General features: G+C 42.0%; 1 protein-coding gene and 1 pseudogene across 3 annotated transcripts in view; one reads left to right on the top strand and one right to left on the bottom strand.

The window, feature by feature from the left end:
• Positions 1-6,307: 6,307 nt before the first annotated feature.
• The window catches only part of DCUN1D1 (defective in cullin neddylation 1 domain containing 1), a 31,848-nt gene continuing 21,031 nt past the window's right edge, over positions 6,308-17,124 (top strand). The window contains exon 1 of one of the 2 annotated variants that reach the window (XM_081235550.1): positions 6,308-6,452. In XM_081235550.1, coding sequence (XP_081091676.1) covers positions 6,450-6,452 — 3 coding nt within the window. In that variant the 5' untranslated portion in view covers positions 6,308-6,449. Of the gene's footprint in view, positions 6,453-7,371; positions 7,393-17,124 lie in introns of those variants that run through there. The other variant, XM_081235549.1, reaches the window with a different exon arrangement.
• On the bottom strand, positions 13,227-14,817 carry LOC308617380 (adropin-like; annotated as a pseudogene). The gene has a single exon. The product of its transcript is annotated as an adropin-like (transcript).

The following is a 17,124-nucleotide window of genomic DNA, read 5'->3' as shown; positions in this document are numbered from 1 at the left end:
GCTTCCAATGCAGGGGGTGTGGGTTTGATCTCTGATCAAGGAACAAAGATCCTACATGCCGTGTGGCATGGCCAAAAAAAAATAATAATAATTCTTATTGCCTTCCTGCCAATTTTTTTTCCTCCAGTTGAACTGTGTTAGCTTCCCAAATGCTAAATATTTTTGTGCTACTATTGGTTATATATTGATATTCCAGGTTTACTTTGGTTTTCATCTATTTCCCAGAAGTAAGAGTACTTATTACTCCCATTTGTTGGGCATCCACTGCAGGCCAGCCACTGCCTAAGCCAGTGCTGACCAATATAGTAGCCATTCACCATACTCTGAGGTAGGTATTTTGGAGATAAAGGAACTGGGGCTCATATTAAGAAATATGCCAACATCATCACCAAAATAAGCAGTAGACTCTTGTTCAAGTGAAGATCCAAGTAACTCGAAGCCCACGCTCTCCTGCTTGTGCAGGAGCACTTGAAATGTGACTGGTCCAAATTAAGATGACTTTAAGTGTAACATACACATCAGGTTTCAAAGACTTACTATGAAAAAAAAAGTCAAATATCTCAAAAATATTTTATATTGAGTACATGTTGAAACACTGATATCTTGGCTATCTTGGATTAAATAAAATATTAAAAACAAAACAGGTGAAGCCTGTTTCTTTTTACTTTTAAAAAATTTCAATACTAGAAAAACTTAAATGTCATATGTGCCTCACGTTTGTGGCTTGCATTGTATTTGTCAGTGTGGTGCTAGCTTAGGTGCTTCATACTCTGCACAGTGAATGAATGAGTGAATAAATGAGACAGGCTCTGCTTTCCTGATATTCGAGGACAGCTCATGATAGTCTACCAGAAAGGAATCAAACAAACTTAGGGGTTGATAGAAACTTATTACAGTTCAGCCCAGCCTCTTCATTTTGAGAATATCAAGTCCCAGAGAAATCTGCATGCCTTATGAACTATCCAGTGAATAAAGACAGAAAAGCAAGGTTTTGATTCAGTACCAGCTTTTCCTGTGTCATCATCAGTGGAAAATTATGAGGACACCGAAGGTACCAAGGAACAAATGCCTGGGATTCTAGTTGATCATCTAGCCTGCTACCTGTAGAACTGTTTCAGTCATTATGATTTCAATGAATTCACTCATTGCAGCTGAGCAGAATTGTTCTAGACAGATACCTGGGCTGAGCCACAGTATCATGTAGGAAGGACCAAGCTGAGCAAGGCAGGGAGGTCCAGGATGGACCTCCTGGGACAGTAGGGCATTGTGACATCATCAGTGATGGTCTCAGATGGTTTCCCGTTGCTGGCCCTCCAGTCTCAGCTGTTACTGCAAATTCCGTTCCTCCAGCATGAGTGTGGAGCAGCTAAAATCAACAGATTCACATGTACCTTGAGATGAATATTCCCATTTTCCTATTTAGAAGGTGACCCACTGGAATACTGCTTTTATTGGCTCTTTTGTGTGAAGAGGACAATGGTGTCCAGTTTCCTAGGGACACTCCTTGAAGTTTATTCCCTTGTCCTGATTAAGGATTCCTTTACAAATGATTCAGAATGTTGGGGAAAGAGTCTCAGGCAGTCATTTCTTTGGCTTCACTGGTAACATTTATCAAGGACAGGAGCGCCCGAAACCTTCCACCTCTTCCCCTACTCTGGTGAGTTTGGTGTGAATTTGGGACCATGGTTCTCACATTAGACATCCCTGTCCTTGAGGCCTAATCCTGTCTGCTGTACCTTTAAAAAGTTATAATTCTGGACTGATAAAATCTAAATGTCATGTTTCACTCTAACTAAAATAGGTTGCATTGGTCAGTCTCATTTACTCTTACATATTTATAAATAGGCAAGCTTGAATTCAATAAGCACGTTTATATAAATGTTGGGCAAAACTGAGTCCACCCAAGTTAAGTGTGGGAGGGTGGTGGCTGTGTGTCCCAGACTAGTTCCTTTGAACTGTAACTATGTCTACATAGTTACCCTGCAAGCTTAATTTTAGCTAGATGAACTACCAGAAATGTTAGCAATCTGTCTTTTCAGATTGCTTATGCTCTTTCTCTTTGCTGAAAGATAGATTTTAAAAGTATGGAATCCTTGGTTTTACATGTTTCTTTAAACAGACTTGTAACAATTTTATCAGCAAATATACATATATTAACATGAATTTTTAAACATCTGAGGCAACAATTATTTTCAAATAGTTGCATGTTTTACCTTGAAAAATTATACTATGTACAAATACTGTATACTTGTCTATGTATCTATAAGTATACAGTGACTAGATATGTGTGTATGCGTTTTCTCCATATATATACACACACACATGTGTGTGTGTGTATATATACATATGTGTATCTATATATCGATACCTTTTCCATATCTATGTATAGATACAGATATCTATCTTGTGGGGGAGAGGGAGAATGATAGTGGATTTCAGCTAGATGTTTCTATCTTATTTGTCTTGTTATATTGAAATTGTCACTGCAGAAAATCTTTCTAAATTCTCTACTTAAGAAACCTCAACTTCTTAACAAATACTTGAAACCTCATAACATAAAAAGTGATATGAACATGTTAATGAATATTCTTTAGTTAATTAAATCTTGTAATTTATGCTTTATCTTCAGGATTTTTCCATTTAAAAAGTAATCAGGACAATTTTAACAAGTATGTTTCTCTAACTCAATAACGATTGAGTAATAATTCTCCACTTCACATTCAGTACTGTAGCTTGGAAGTGTAGTAATGGGTACAGTTGCTACTACATTTACCATCTGACCATATGGTATAACATACATCTGCCAAGGAGGAAAGACATTCCATTACAATAACAAACAATATAGGCACAGTCTTAAGGCAGGTAAGACATCAATTAGATAACTTCTTTCTTTTAATTTATCCAAGTATTGCCACGTAGCATATATATATATATATATATATATATATATATATATATATATATATATATCTCCTATATGCTCGGCACTGATTTTTTTTTTTTTTTGCTGTACGCGGGCCTCTCACTGCTGTGGCTTCTCCCGTTGCGGAGCACAGGCTCCGGACACACAGGCTCCGCGGCCATGGCTCGCGGGCCCAGCCGCTGCGCGGCATGTGGGATCTTCCGGGATAGGGGCACGAACCCGTGTCCCCTGCATCGGCAGGCGGACTCTCAACCACTGCGCCACCAGGGAAGCCCTCGACACTGATTTTTAAAAATATTTATTTATTTATTTATTTACATTGGCTGCATCGGGTCTTAGTTGTGGCACACAGGAGCTTCATTGCGGCACGTGGGCTCTCTAGTTGTGGCCCTCATGCTCAGTAGTTGCAGCACGTGGGCTTAGTTGCCCCCGCGGCATGTGGGATCTTAGTTCCCGACCAGGGATTGAACCCGCGTCCCCTGAATTGGAAAGCGGATTCTTAACCACTGGACCACCAGGGAAGTCCCTCGGCACTCATTTTGACACTGAAAACTCAAAGATGTGTGCAACTGGGTCTCTGGCCTGGAGCAGTGCACAACCTGGCAGGGGAAGTCATGGAGGCTAATAATTATCATATGTCATAAGTGTAATAGAAGTGTATACAAGCAGTCACAGAAGTACAGAAGGAGAAACATACCTACCAGCTGGAATCCAGGTGATGAGGTCAGCAGATAATCACAGAGAAGATGGTCTTTGAGTTGAGTGTGAGGTCTTGGTAGGAAATACAGTGTGGTGGTTAAGAGAATAGAGTCTGTAGCCAGACTATCTGGGTTTAGGTCCCAGCTCTACTACATATCAGCTGAGGAACATTTGGCATGTTATTTAACCTCTCCATGTTTCAGTTTCTTCCTTGGTAGAATGGGCATAATCATTGGTCATAGTTCATAGGTTGAAGTGAGGATTATGTGAGTTAGAATGTGTCGTGGGTTTAAAACAGTGCCTGGTACATGGAAAGCCCTCAGTGTTAGCCAGTCCTCCAGGGATAGCAGAATGAGAAATGGCAGGTTTGGATTTTTAAAACTGAAATATGAGGTGTATTTGTGTGGGAGGTGGTGGAAAACAGCAAGGTGAGTGGACAGATTGTGGGGAGAGAGCCTTGTATGCCACACCAAAGAGGCTCACGTTTATGGAGCCCAACGAGAGTTTTAAGGATGAAATTCAGATTTGTGTTATAGAAAGAGAACTCTGGAGTGGTGGGGAAAGAGTAGAGGCCAGAACATTGGTTAAGAGGCTGTTGATGAGAAGAGAGATAATATAGGCTTGGCTGAGGGATAGAGAATAGAATGCAGATACAAAGTTATTTAGGTGGTAAAACTGATGAGGTTTGGTGAGCTATTAGATTAAGGTGGATGAAGTAGAAGGAGTTGTGAATGACTTAGATTTCTGGCTTGGATGATCTGGTAAAAAGACAGGAGGAAAAGCAGGTTTGGGGATAAGGTTTTGGATTTGTCAAGATTGACAGGCCTGTGGAGTAACCAAAATTAGTGTGTAGGCCTGCCACTCAGGACCTCAAAGTCAAGATTTAGGACTCCTCAAGACACAGGTAGTAGTTGACATTGTGGGAATGTGAGTGAGAGCATGACACAGCTCATATACAGGAAGAGATTCAGGGATAGTTCTGGAAAGCCCACGATTTAAGAGCCAAAGAGAGCTGAGCCAGCCAAGGAGAGTGGTCACAGAGGAAGGAGGAAACACAGAAGAAAGTGGATCATGGCAAATGATGGAGAGGGAATTTAAGGAAGAAGTGTTCTAATGCAGGAGAGAGGTCAAGTAGAATGAGAACTAAGAGCTGTTTGCTGGAGTTGGCAATTAGGAAAAAGAGCTTAAAACCCATGAGGTATTACCTCAGTGAAGTATAACAGTATGGGGAAGGAGATACAGTGAACCCTCTTCATTAAGACCCTAGATGTTAGTTGATATTTCAGGTCAAATGCTAGGTGAATTCCTGGAGAACATCCATTGATGTGGTCCAGCTTCAGGCTTGCTGCACAAGGCAGATCTGGCCTGTCCTGACCAAGCTGTTTTCCCAGAGCCTAGCAAGGAGACTGGCACATTAATATGTATACACTGAAGGTTGTTGAAAAGAATCGATGTATGCTTAGTGGTGGCCCAGGATCTGTTTTGGTAGAGTCCCTGGAGCTCCTGATACATGGCTGCTCCAGGAAGTGTTAGGAGGCCCCCAGGAGTTGCCAAAGAAGTTCTGTTGCTTTGATAAGAATTTCAAAGCCATAAAGTTATAGGGTTGATCTGGCAGACTATGCCAGGGTTGGGGGGAAAAGGATGTTGCTGAGTACAGTGATAACAGGTGAGGGTGATAATGCTTCCACTCAGGTTGGTTCTGTTCTGAAACACAGATTTTTTGGCTCAGTCTTAGATGTGATTTTCTGATGTTTGCTTTATTACCTGTTTTTCTTATTTCCTTCCTTTGTGTTTGAAAGTGTCTCATCTCTTCAATTGGATAGTCAATTTCTTAAGGGCAGGGACCACTCCAAAGAGTCTTTTCTACTCCTTGCAGCACATACTTGTCCACTTGACCCCCAGCAGAGAATCCTGGTACCCTCAGCCGTAGCAGACTTAGAACCAAAATTAGGACAAGCCTGACATCAACCCTCAGTAAAAAAGATGTTCGTTACTTCCCAAAACTTTACCATAGGAAGGCTGAACTAAGCGGATATTTAGAGAAAGTGGTAGGCGCTGATATCTGCCACCAGTGTGGCATGAATGGGGCCCTGAATGCTCAGTCTTCCTCGCCTGGAACCCTAGGGCCATCCCACCAGTCTTCCGGTGGACACAGGTCTGGTTAGAGTCTGGGCCATTCCAAAGGGCATTCCAGCTCCCACATGGCTAGACTAAGGTCTCCTCTGACATGTTCACGTGGGGAACCCGACGCAGTCCAGACACTGGACTGGGAGAAGAAAACACTTGGTGACGGAGGTGTTTTTACTGTTTTCTTCCTTTTTGGGGGGGGTGTGGATATTTATGCGGAGGGGTGGTTTGGGACGGATCTAGCGCCTCAGTCCTAGCCCTTCCAAGCGCCCCCAGCTGCATAAGTTATCGGCCACAGCTCTTCCCCTCCTCGAGACGGTGTAGACACGGCCCTGGCCATCGGACGGCGGAAGGAGCGCGTAGGAAGCGGAGGTGGTGTCGCCCGGCCCCCCACCCGCCGGGCGCGGCGGGAGGATGTCGGCGCGCGCAGCGTGTGCGTCGCCCCCTGGCCCCCCCCGCGCCCCCCGCCCGGGGGGACCCTCGCGCCCAGGGGAAGCCCCGCGCGGGGCGCCCGCCGCCCGCCCGCCCCAGTCCCTCCGCCTCCCGGAGGCCCGGGGCTGCCTCTTCGGGCCGCGCTGGGGCCGCCCCGCACTGCGCATGAGCGGGAGCCCGGCGAGCCCGTGAGAGGAGCCGCCGCCGCCGCCGCCGTCCATTCGCTGCGGAGCCGGAGGAGGAGGGGAGAGGCCTGGAGGACACCAACATGGTGAGGCACTGCGGCCGCCCGCCCCGCCGGCTGGGGGCCGGCGCAGCCGCGCACCCCCGCCCCGGCCGCCCTCCGCCCCGGGGCGACCCTGCCGCCCCGAGCTTCGGCCCGCGGCCTCCGTCCAGCTCCCCGGCGGGGCTCTCCTCCCCGCCTCTCCCTTCCTCCTTCGCCCCTTCCCGCCCGGGCGCCGCTGCTACGCGAGAGCCGAGGAGGCGGAGCGGAGCCGGGCCTAGTCGGGAGCCCCGGGTAGTTTGGGGCGCGGGGAGCGGCCCCGGGTGCCCCTTGCTGGGCCCGGCGCGGCTAGGGGAGGCGTTGGGGCTGGGGGAGGGGATGGGGCAAAGGCTCTGTCTCTGCCCGGCCCCCACGCCGGCTCCATTGTGTCTGGCCGGGGACCGGGGTCCGGGGTTCCGGGTGAGGAGCCTCCCCCCGCCCGGAGCCGGGGCTTCCCCCTCCGCTCCGCCGGGGAGAAGGAAAGACTTTCCCGGCTCTCCCCTCCCTCCTCCGCTCCGGCTCCAACACCCCTCAAGTCTCCAGGCAGTTTTGCTTGGGGCGGGGTAACAGCTCTTTTCCTTTCTCCATCACCTCTCGATGCGCCCCGTAGTCCTGGAAAATGGGAGTTTCACTGGCCAGTTGGTGGAGGTTATATTTACCTCTCTACTGAGAACATGGGAGACCGCTGAGCTTGGGGGACGTGGAGGGGGGGAGTACGGAAGTGCAACCTGTTCTCATTTCATAAAATTAGGAGAAACAGACTTGCTACCTTTTGGGCACATATTTTATTTCCTTGGGGTGGGAGGAGTAATTGCTTTATTATGCCAGTTAAAAACCATTCGTGATGTTTAAAAAACAGTTTGTCAAGTTAGTGCCCTCTCCCTTTTTTGTTTGGAAAATGTCTTACAAGCTTGAAGACGTGGTATTCAAGTTATCTGTTTACATTTTGGTAATTATGTACCTGATTATTGGACTTTATGTTTTTCAGAAGCTATGTTTTAGTATTATAATCTGAGCATGAGTTGAATTCCATGCAGGTTACTGTATGAATAGACAGTGAAAATGATGTTCTTGTCCTTTTGCTCATGGGGAACATAAAGGCCTCTTTGAGGAGGGTGTATGTGTGTGTCTGTTAAGGGAATGCCCCGGTGTCTTGTTTTTAGCTGGTCTTATTTCTGCTGTATGACACTTACCTAGTCTCAGCCTCCAACTTGGCAGAATTTTGGTGTCTCGCGTATGGATATGTGGTTTAGTTTGCCATATATTCAAGAACTTAGGTTCTGTGGTAAGTTCCATGAAAGTTTACCATTTGTATTTGTAAGAAAACTTTGCCATAAAGTACAGGTGAATGTTTAGATTGATGTTACAATGTTTAAAGATCCACCAGGGCGGCTAAACAGTTTCCAATTTCTTAAGCATTTTGACGGTCATAGACATTACTCCTGAAGTTTCCAGACTCTTGGCTTGTAAGAGTATGCTTGAAGTAATGAAATGTAATTCCCCGGTAAACACTCTGAGAGCATTGAAATGTGTTCTGCTCATAATAGTCTCCAATCAGCATCATCCTCTGGAATCCAAAGTGTTGATAATGCTCATTACTTGTTACGAATTCAGGAGTCATGTGGTTCATATGAGAGTTCAGCTTGTATTGGAGCTTGTAAGCTTCTATCCTTTTACTACTATTAAATTAGCTAGTTTTGGAACTTAGCCATAACTATTTAATTACACTACTAATGACAAGATAGCGCTAACTTAAAACACTTTTTGTGGCTGAACTCAGGTCATGTCACTAGAATTGTCTTGGTATGCTCTTGTTAGTTTGGAAACTAAATCACCATGGGCCCTAATAGAAGTTAGGCCATAAGAATTTCCTAGTTAAGTTTTTCATTGTAAATTTATTTTACTTATTATTTCTTGATACAATTTGGGGGCTAATGTTTTTCTGTGTGTGTAATGCAGCCCATTTCTAGAGCACATGTTATATTGTCAATTCTGGGGCAAATTTAAGTGACAGGATATCTGAATATGTTGTGGAAGAAAAAAAAATTGTTCATTCAACCTACCTGACACCCACATAAAAAGGCCAAAAATAGCTCCAAAACTAGACAATATTCTGTTACCCCTGAAAACCTTTTTAAAAAGTGTTTGATTTCTGGCTTGTTTTCTTATTTGTAAGAGGACAGGATATTTGATGATTTCCAAAGTTACATTCAGCTAAAAATTTTGATTTTAATTATTTTTCTTAGATGTGTGAGAAGTTTGTATACTATGTAACCTACTAGATTTTTATAGACTCACGGCATCATAGAATTTTTAGACCTGAAATGGCTTCAGAGATCATCTAATTTACTCCTCTTCCCTTTTACAGAAGAAGAAATTGAAGATCAAGGAGGTTTTGAGGTTCAAGTTTGCAAAATTGTTAGTTGCAGAACTGAAACTAACTTTTCCTGGTTTTACTGTTTCCCCCAGTATTTGTGGTACATGTAATCTTTTAACTCATATGAAATCTAAAGAAATGGTTGAAAATTGGATTTGAAATTAATTTACTCATTTAAACAGAGGGAAACCCAAGTGTTATTAGTGAAAGTGTTAAATAACAAAATTCAAATTAATGATTAAGGGTGTTAATTTACTGTTTTTAATGTTTTTTTTAAAAATATGTGGACTTATAATTTAAGATTATATTTTCAACAAATATCAGAGTTTGTAAGTCCAGATTAATGTAGGCCTGTTGAAGGTTGTCTCTGTAGAACTCGTTTCACATTGTTTTGCATATACATAAGTAATTAAGGGAGGGCCTTAACTAATTTTAATAATTATTTCTTAAATGCCTACCATGTGCCAGGCACTGTTCTAGGCACTGAGGATATGGATATACACACATGTATTTTTATATAAATATATATATATATATAAATATATAAATATATAAATATATAATATATATATATATATATATATATATATATATATATTCCCCCCCCCACTGAAAAAATAAAAATCCCTGCCGTGGTGAGGGTTACATTTTAGTAGGGAGAGACAAATAATAAACATAGCATATATTTTTCTTCCTTACTATGTTAGAAGGTGTTAAGGGCTATGGGAGAAAAGCAGTGTTATGGAGGAGAATTGGGAGTGTTGGGGCACAGTGGATTTGGGGTTGCAAAATGGTGTTTGCACCACTGATGAAGTGGGTTTTGAGCTGACTAGGAGATGAAAGAGTAAGCCATGCACAGATGTGGTCAGAGAGAGTTTGAGGAGCCCTGAGTCCAGTGTGGCTGGGGTAACGTGGGGGGAGAGGGGCATGTTGGGAGTTGGAACAGATGAGGTCTGAGTGGTAAGGAGTGGAGATGGGCATGGGTGGCTATTGTAAGGATGTTATTGTGTTTTTACTCCAAGAGAAATGGGAAGCCAGTGAAGGATTCTGAGTAGTATGATAGACTTTGTTTCTACTCGCTCATAGTGTCCTATTAAAATTATAGGATACATAATTATCTTCAAAGCAGTTTTTAAAGACAACTTATGCAGTTTCTGTGTGCAGAGTTTTGAATTCTGATTAAGATGACTGTCCAATATTCAGTAAAAACTAGTTGAACATCAAGTTTACCTAGCCATGCTGGTTAATAAAAACAACACAACACAATCTCTTTTGTAGATTGCTTTTGAGTATGTTCTTGTAGTTTGCATGTTGTTTAATGACTGTATGCAAAAATCTGGGCCTTTGGGAAGGAAGAAGGACCTTAATCTTTACTGAGAACATACGTCTGCTAGTCAGACAATTCACAACTCTTACTTTATCTCCACTCCAGTTTGTGAGATAGGTATTGCTACCTTCTTTTAACATACCTGAAAAAGGAGGTTTAGTGTTTCTGAAGAGATGGCCAAGGTAAAGAGCTAGTATATGACAGAGCCGGGATTAGAAGCCCGGTCTCTGGCTCCAGTTTATTTACTCCTCCTCCTTTTTTTTTTTTTTAAAAAAACCCAGCAAGCACCCCTTCCGTATAGGTGTGGAATTTTTGATTGGTTTCACTCTGGTTTCTTCCTTATATTGAATAGTGACCTAGTTGTTTACATATCAAATCAGATGATCTGATGTAAACATTTAAGTAATTGAAAAATTAGAACTTTTTTGGTACATATGGTAAAAAAAAGTTGAAAGTAAAATTAACTTGTGGTTTTTTTGTTTTGTTTTTTAAGTTTTAAAAGAGCTGAGTTCATTTGAGTCAAGTGGCTCTTTTGATTTTGGCTTTGTAGGTTGGGTCAAGCATAATGAAAATCTGTGAGAAAGCCCCCTTTTAAATTTGAGTGTGTTGTTGTTCAGGTTGTGATAGTATTAGCCATGACATTTGATGAAGAGAGATAGTTCCAAATAGGATTCAGTTGCTTTGTGGACACAAACAAGCTCTTGAATAACCTGCTGACTATCTAGTTTACCTAGTCACTTTAGGTGTATACCCCCCACCTAAGAAAAAGCAAAAGCAGAAGGGGAAAATGCCACTGAAATGTCTTTCATCACTTTGTTGAATCCATTTTATATGATTAGTACCTAATCATTTAGAGTGATTAGGCTGCTTATTTGCATTGTAAAATTTTAAGAGAGATTTACTTTTCAACAGTCCTTTGCTGAAGAACTCTATTGCATTATACTTTCGAATCCCTCAACACTGAATAGTGTTCAGCAACAGAGATTAAGTTGAAGTACGTGGCCCATTCCTTTGTTATATTAGGATATTTTTGTTTCAGTAAACATTTAAAGCACTTACTTATTATACATAGGATTTTACCATTTCTAGATTTAGGACTTGAGTAGATACCAAATCTTAGAATTAGGAAATTTCATTTTTTGAGGATCATTTATTCTCTTTATGAAAAAAATATCCATGACTGTAGAATGCTAGTCATTATTATAAGTTCTTTAACTGTGGAACTTTAAAAATCTCATTTAATTCTTTGTTGTTGTTGTTTTGTTTTCACCTCAGTAATCTTTTTGTTAATTCAAGATTTCTTTAGAAAAGATGTTTCTGGAGAGGAGGAGCGAATTTAAATTAGCTGCCTTGACTACTTGTTACATGTTCAAGCACTAAGTTTGGGAGAATCAGTTGAAAGACGATGGCTAACACAAGTATTGTAAGGAGGTTATTTCTATCCCATTATCAAAGATAATCAGGAATTAGCAAAAATAACTTTTTAATAGTCAAAACAGTCTTCTGTAAACCAGAATCAAAACATTTATTCCATTTACAGTGGTAGTCATCTTTTGAAAAATAATTCTGAGGATGGGGAGGAGAAAATACTTTAAATTTTCATTAATGGTATATTTTTTTAAAAACTTTGAGGAAAATTATTTAAAAGCCTACAAAACCAGTTTGAATCTTACAGATATACTTCTGAAATATTTTTTCAGGTGAATTGCCATTATATCAATATAAAACATAGTTGGGTACAATGTTTACACAGTATAGTATATTATTCCACTTTTGACTTAGAAGTAATGCAGCTCCTCTCAAAGAAGAGTTCATTGTAACTGTCATTCAAAGCGCAGGAAGTTTAGGGATGAATAATAAGACCCACAGGCCTACCATGAGTAACTATTCTATACTGCAGATGATAATTTACATGAATACTGGGGGTTTGGGTTTTTGTTTTGCTTAATATTTGAAATTGTATACATTTGCTTATATTATCTGGCTATGACCTGTACATGTTTCCCCCCCCCCACTCTGGGTTTCAAGCCTTCTCATTGGAAAAGGAAACCCTGACTTTCAGTGCCCCTAATTTTCCACCTCTGTATAGTTAAAGCTATAGATTTTGGCCATCTTTTTAAAAATAGACTATGACAGGACTATAAACACATTTTTTTCTTCCTGATGAATTACTTGTCTTAAAAATAACCAATCCACCTCTTCTCCCCTCCCCCCTTCCCAAAAAACCCTGAAAGGAAGTTCTATCCTTAAATTAGCCTTTTAGTTAGTAAGGGAATGTTTAATTTGCAATTTTTAGTCAGAATGCAAATTGTTTACATTTGAAAGGGAAAAGGTCAGTTGATTACTTATTTAACTTTTCCATAAAAATAGGTGAAGAAATATTGTTCACAATTCCCCTCTCTCCCCAGTGCACACAATAATTACTCAGTGGTTGCATTTTTGCCCTTTTTGTTTTCTCTCCTACTTGACGACTATGTAGAAGAAATGGAAAACTGCATGCCTTGAAGCCAGGCACCAGGGTTTCATTTCTGGCTCTGCTACTTTTTGGATAAGTCTGTTTAGATAAAACGAGCTCTGAGGCTTGGTCTCCTCATTGCTAAAACAGAATCAGTGATAACCACCTTGCAGAATTGTTAATAATTAAATATCTAGCACAGAGTTGGCACACAGTAGGAGCTCAAATAAACGTTAGCTGCCAGTGTTGTGATTATGGTGGTTGTTATTCTTTCTTATTTACATAAAATTTTTTCTCTGGAGTATATTCTTTGTGGACTTGTAAGGAGTCCTTACTATGTCCTAGTTACAGTTCTAAGAGTTTAACTTGAATTAGTTCAGATAACCTTCACACCCTATTTACAAATGAAGAAATTGTAGCACAGAGATTAAGTAATTTTCCCGATGTCACACAGCAATTAGGAGGCACAGGTGGAATTAACATCCTGCCAGTTTGATTTGAGAGTCTGCACTCTTCACCTCTCTGCTGCAGGTGGAAGGGAAGAGAATTTCTAGCTACTCCTACCTAGATTCTTAGCCTGGCTTTCTGGTAGAACTTTACCTCTAGGTGAAAGTCTTCCCTAGGAGTAGGTAGTCTGGTTAGTTGAATTGATTTTTCTTGTACTTTTGACTTCAGACCTATAATCTGTGAGAAGGCCTTTTATAGATGAGTGATTTGGGATATTGGTAACATTTGGCTCTATCTGCTGAATACTATGTATCATATGTGGAAAGTATGATTTTCTGGACTTAAACCAGCTCTTCTAAATTTCAGATGAAGTTAAACTGTTAATCATATGGTAAACACATGAGAACAACATACAGAGCTTTTTTTTTTTTTTTTTTTTTTTTTTGCGGTACGCGGGGCTCTCACTGTTGTGGCCTCTCCCGTTGCGGAGCACAGGCTCCGGACACACAGGCTCAGCGACCATGGCTCACAGGCCTAGCCGCTCCGCAGCATGTGGGATCTTCCTGGACCGGGGCACGAACCCGTGTCCCCTGCATCAGCAGGCGGACTCTCAACCACTGCGCCACCAGGGAAGCCCAACATACAGAGCTTTTAATGAAAATTATGGGTGATCATTACAGTGTTTGATTTTTTAAACATTTTTTTTTGTGTGAAGTAGATTCATCAAATCCTGAGATAACTAGAATTGAGTTAGGAAATTAATTCCTTTAAAAATATAAAGGCCTTGGTGTCTTTTTTTCTGGAGTTTAGACTGAATTTGAAACTTAAGGGTGAGAGATTGAAATTTAAGGGTGAGATTCTATTCAGAATAATAGAAATAATGAATCTTAATTTTTTGCTTTTAAAAATGTTACCCATTAAAATTATTTTTATTTAACTAGAAAATAATTTTCCATGTTTATTGTTTTTCTTGATGGAAATACTTATAAGAGGAATTTTATAACTTTACGAGTTTTTTTTTTTTTTTAAAGCTGTAGTTCCATTTATTATCCAGCAAACAGTAGGAGCTCCAGAGGAGGGGCCCAGCCTCGACACCCTCCCATTATTGCCATGGATTGCTTCCCCAACCTCGAGGGCCTAGAGGCGCTCGGCCTAGGGGGCGGTGGACCCAGCCCCGACCGCTGGGATGGAGCAGAGTCCAGATGGCCCTGGCCCTAGCACCAACTCATGAACCCCGACCCCAGGCCTGTCTACCGAGGGCCAGCAGAGCCCCTCTTGGAGCCAGGCCGACCAGACTCTGGGCTGCTGGGTCCAGCTCCAGACAGGCTGGACTCTGAGTCCTGGACCCCAGCCTGGCTGGACCCTGGGATCCCGATTCCAGGTTCCAAGTGGGGTGGACTTAAGTCCCAGACTCTGGGCTAGGCCCGGGGCCTTCAGGGATGCAGCGGGTAGCTGCCTTTACGGCTGAGCTTCTGGGCCGGGGGAGCCTTCTCGGGTCAGGGGCCAGGGCTGGAGTTGGGACTGGATTCGGAGAGGGAGTCAATGTTGGCAGAGCGGGAGTGGCAGGCCCAGCAGAGAATTTCCCAGAGCAGCAGCAGCAAGAAGCCTAGGAGGCCGTTGCAGATGATGGCAGTGAGGACCCCCTGGGAGATGGCTGCCCCCATGCCATGATGGGCAGCACCCTCAGACAAGCACAGACTGAGAAGCTGCCTCGATGGCAAGGCCCATGCTGAGGCGGGACTCTGGTATAGCCGGCCTTCCAAGGAGGCTGTCCTGTCCACACACTCAGTGATTCCCGGGCAGTGAAGATGTTCACCTGCAGTTCCGAGCCTGAGTTGAGCCCGGTGGGAGGGTCCCGGGTAGCGGGATGCTGGACGCCGACTTCTGTCGGGAGCCTGCGGGTGGGCGGCGGGACAGTGGGAGGCGGGCAGGGGTGACGTCCCCTCCCCCGGCCCTCCCCGTGGCCGCTCCCCAGGGTGCAGCATTATTTTTTTATTATAGAGTTTTTCTGAATCCCTATTCTTCTATCACAGTAGACTTTGTAAGTTCAGTGGTCATACACTTGACTATATGATACTTGGCTACATCCAAAGTATTTGATTTTTTTACCCCAGATAAACTGTTATTTTATTTAATTAATTAATTAATTTATTTTTTGCGGTACGCGGGCCTCTCACTGCTGTGGCCCCTCCCGCCGCGGAGCACAGGCTCCGGACGCGCAGGCTCAGCGGCCATGGCTCACGGGCCTAGCCGCTCCGCGGCATGTGGGATCCTCCCGGACCAGGGCACGAACCCGCGTCCCCTGCATCGGCAGGCGGACTCTCAACCACTGCGCCACCAGGGAAGCCCCAAACTGTTATTTTAAATGTAATTGTTAAATTTCTTGAGTGGAAGAAAATTGCAAACATGCTAGATTTAAGTATTAATGTATATTGATAACCAGATTTTCTTTTATTTTGGAAAGATGAGTAAGTAGGTGCTTTCTACTGTTTAGATTATAGTAATAATAGTATTTCTAACTTTGGTAATCTTTGATGCAGTTATTAGCTTTCTATTACAAGAGACAGCATTTCTTTATCTCCCTCCCCCCTCTTTCCTCCCTTCTTCCTTTCTCCTTCCCTCCCTTTTTGCTAGAATTAAAAATAATCATGGTATATTCTGTATTTTATACATTTTACATACTTAATATTGAATTTCCTTGAAAATTTGGTAATCTCCAGATAGTTTTCACATTTGAGTCCTGAAGATTGTATTGCCTTATCTTATTTAATGACCACTCTAGTTTGTTCCTTTTAAATAAGTCTTAAATAGTATATACTACATTTGAGTGCTGAATCATTGTAGTTGTCATATGTTTTTGCTCTTAGGAAGATACCCACTGGGTTTGTAGTAGAAACAAAGACAACCCATCTGTTATTTCTTCCACCTCAGTTTTGTATCCACCCTCTCATCCCCTATAAAATAATTCTTTGCTGGTTAGATATCCTTTTTCTCTTCCTTAAGTTGATAGAAATTTAAACCTTTGAGCTGTACTCAGAAAATCAGAACACCTTGCCTGGTGCCCTCTTGTGGCCTGGGAAAAGGGGGTGGGAGTGTTGTAGCTCTCCTAAATAGGCTTGGGAAAAGGGCAGGTCTGTGTAGCCCACTCCAGCTTTCGTCTAGGACAGCCTTTGGGACTACAGAATTGAGTACATCCTCCGTGGTAGGAGAGCAAGTGTTAAGATTTATTCTAGGCACAGAGAGCTGACAGAGAAATGGTCAGAGTACATTTTAAGTACAAGAAAGGGGAGGGTACTTACCAGACTTTGCAGAAATGGAATTGCTTATTACTACTTGGCCTAGCAGGAACTCAGACTATCAGTTCTCTGCAAGGTATCACTCATTAGCCTCTGTGGTGTTGGAAATGGGTAGCTGCAACCCTTTTTCTTAAAATATATTGATATTGCCCCATGTACTGGAAATTTAAACCAGTTAAAATAGTTTCTATTTGCATATACATAGACGTTATTGATTACATATACTTTTATTTCAAATAAGATACAAAATGGAGTTAAATAATTCACTTACATAATTTTGTTATTCGTTTTTATGGATAAGACTGCTTTTTAACTTGGTCCCCCCAATTTTCTAATATCTTGCTTTCCAACAGGAAGTCATTAGTAGAGTGAACAACTCTTTTAGGCTTGCAGAAGTGACTTAAGCTGTGTTTTTCCTCCCTCTCTTCAACAAAACTGATTCAAGCTTCAGAGGAGAACACCGGATTTAATACTGTATGATAAAACCCCCAATAATCCTGATTGTTTTGCTGCCTTTAACTTTTAGGAGAATGGAAAAAGGTTATACAGAGAAGTTATGTCAGGTTTAATTATAAAGTAATTTCCAGGTTGTGGCCTGTAGTTGTTATACTTCTAGGTTAATCTCCAGTACTTTGTACAGCATTATACAGTGGTCAGTGATAATCATAGTGACCCTTAGGTACTTCCCTGTTCTTCAAAGGATTAAAACATATGTCAGTATACTATATCTCTTAGATACTGTATCTCTTATGTATACTATATCTTAGAAAGGTATACTA

This window comes from Mesoplodon bidens (assembly GCF_964165515.1).
Source record: "Mesoplodon bidens genome assembly, chromosome: 5".
Lineage (NCBI taxonomy): Eukaryota > Metazoa > Chordata > Mammalia > Artiodactyla > Ziphiidae > Mesoplodon > Mesoplodon bidens.
This window is presented reverse-complemented; position numbering and strand designations above follow the sequence as displayed.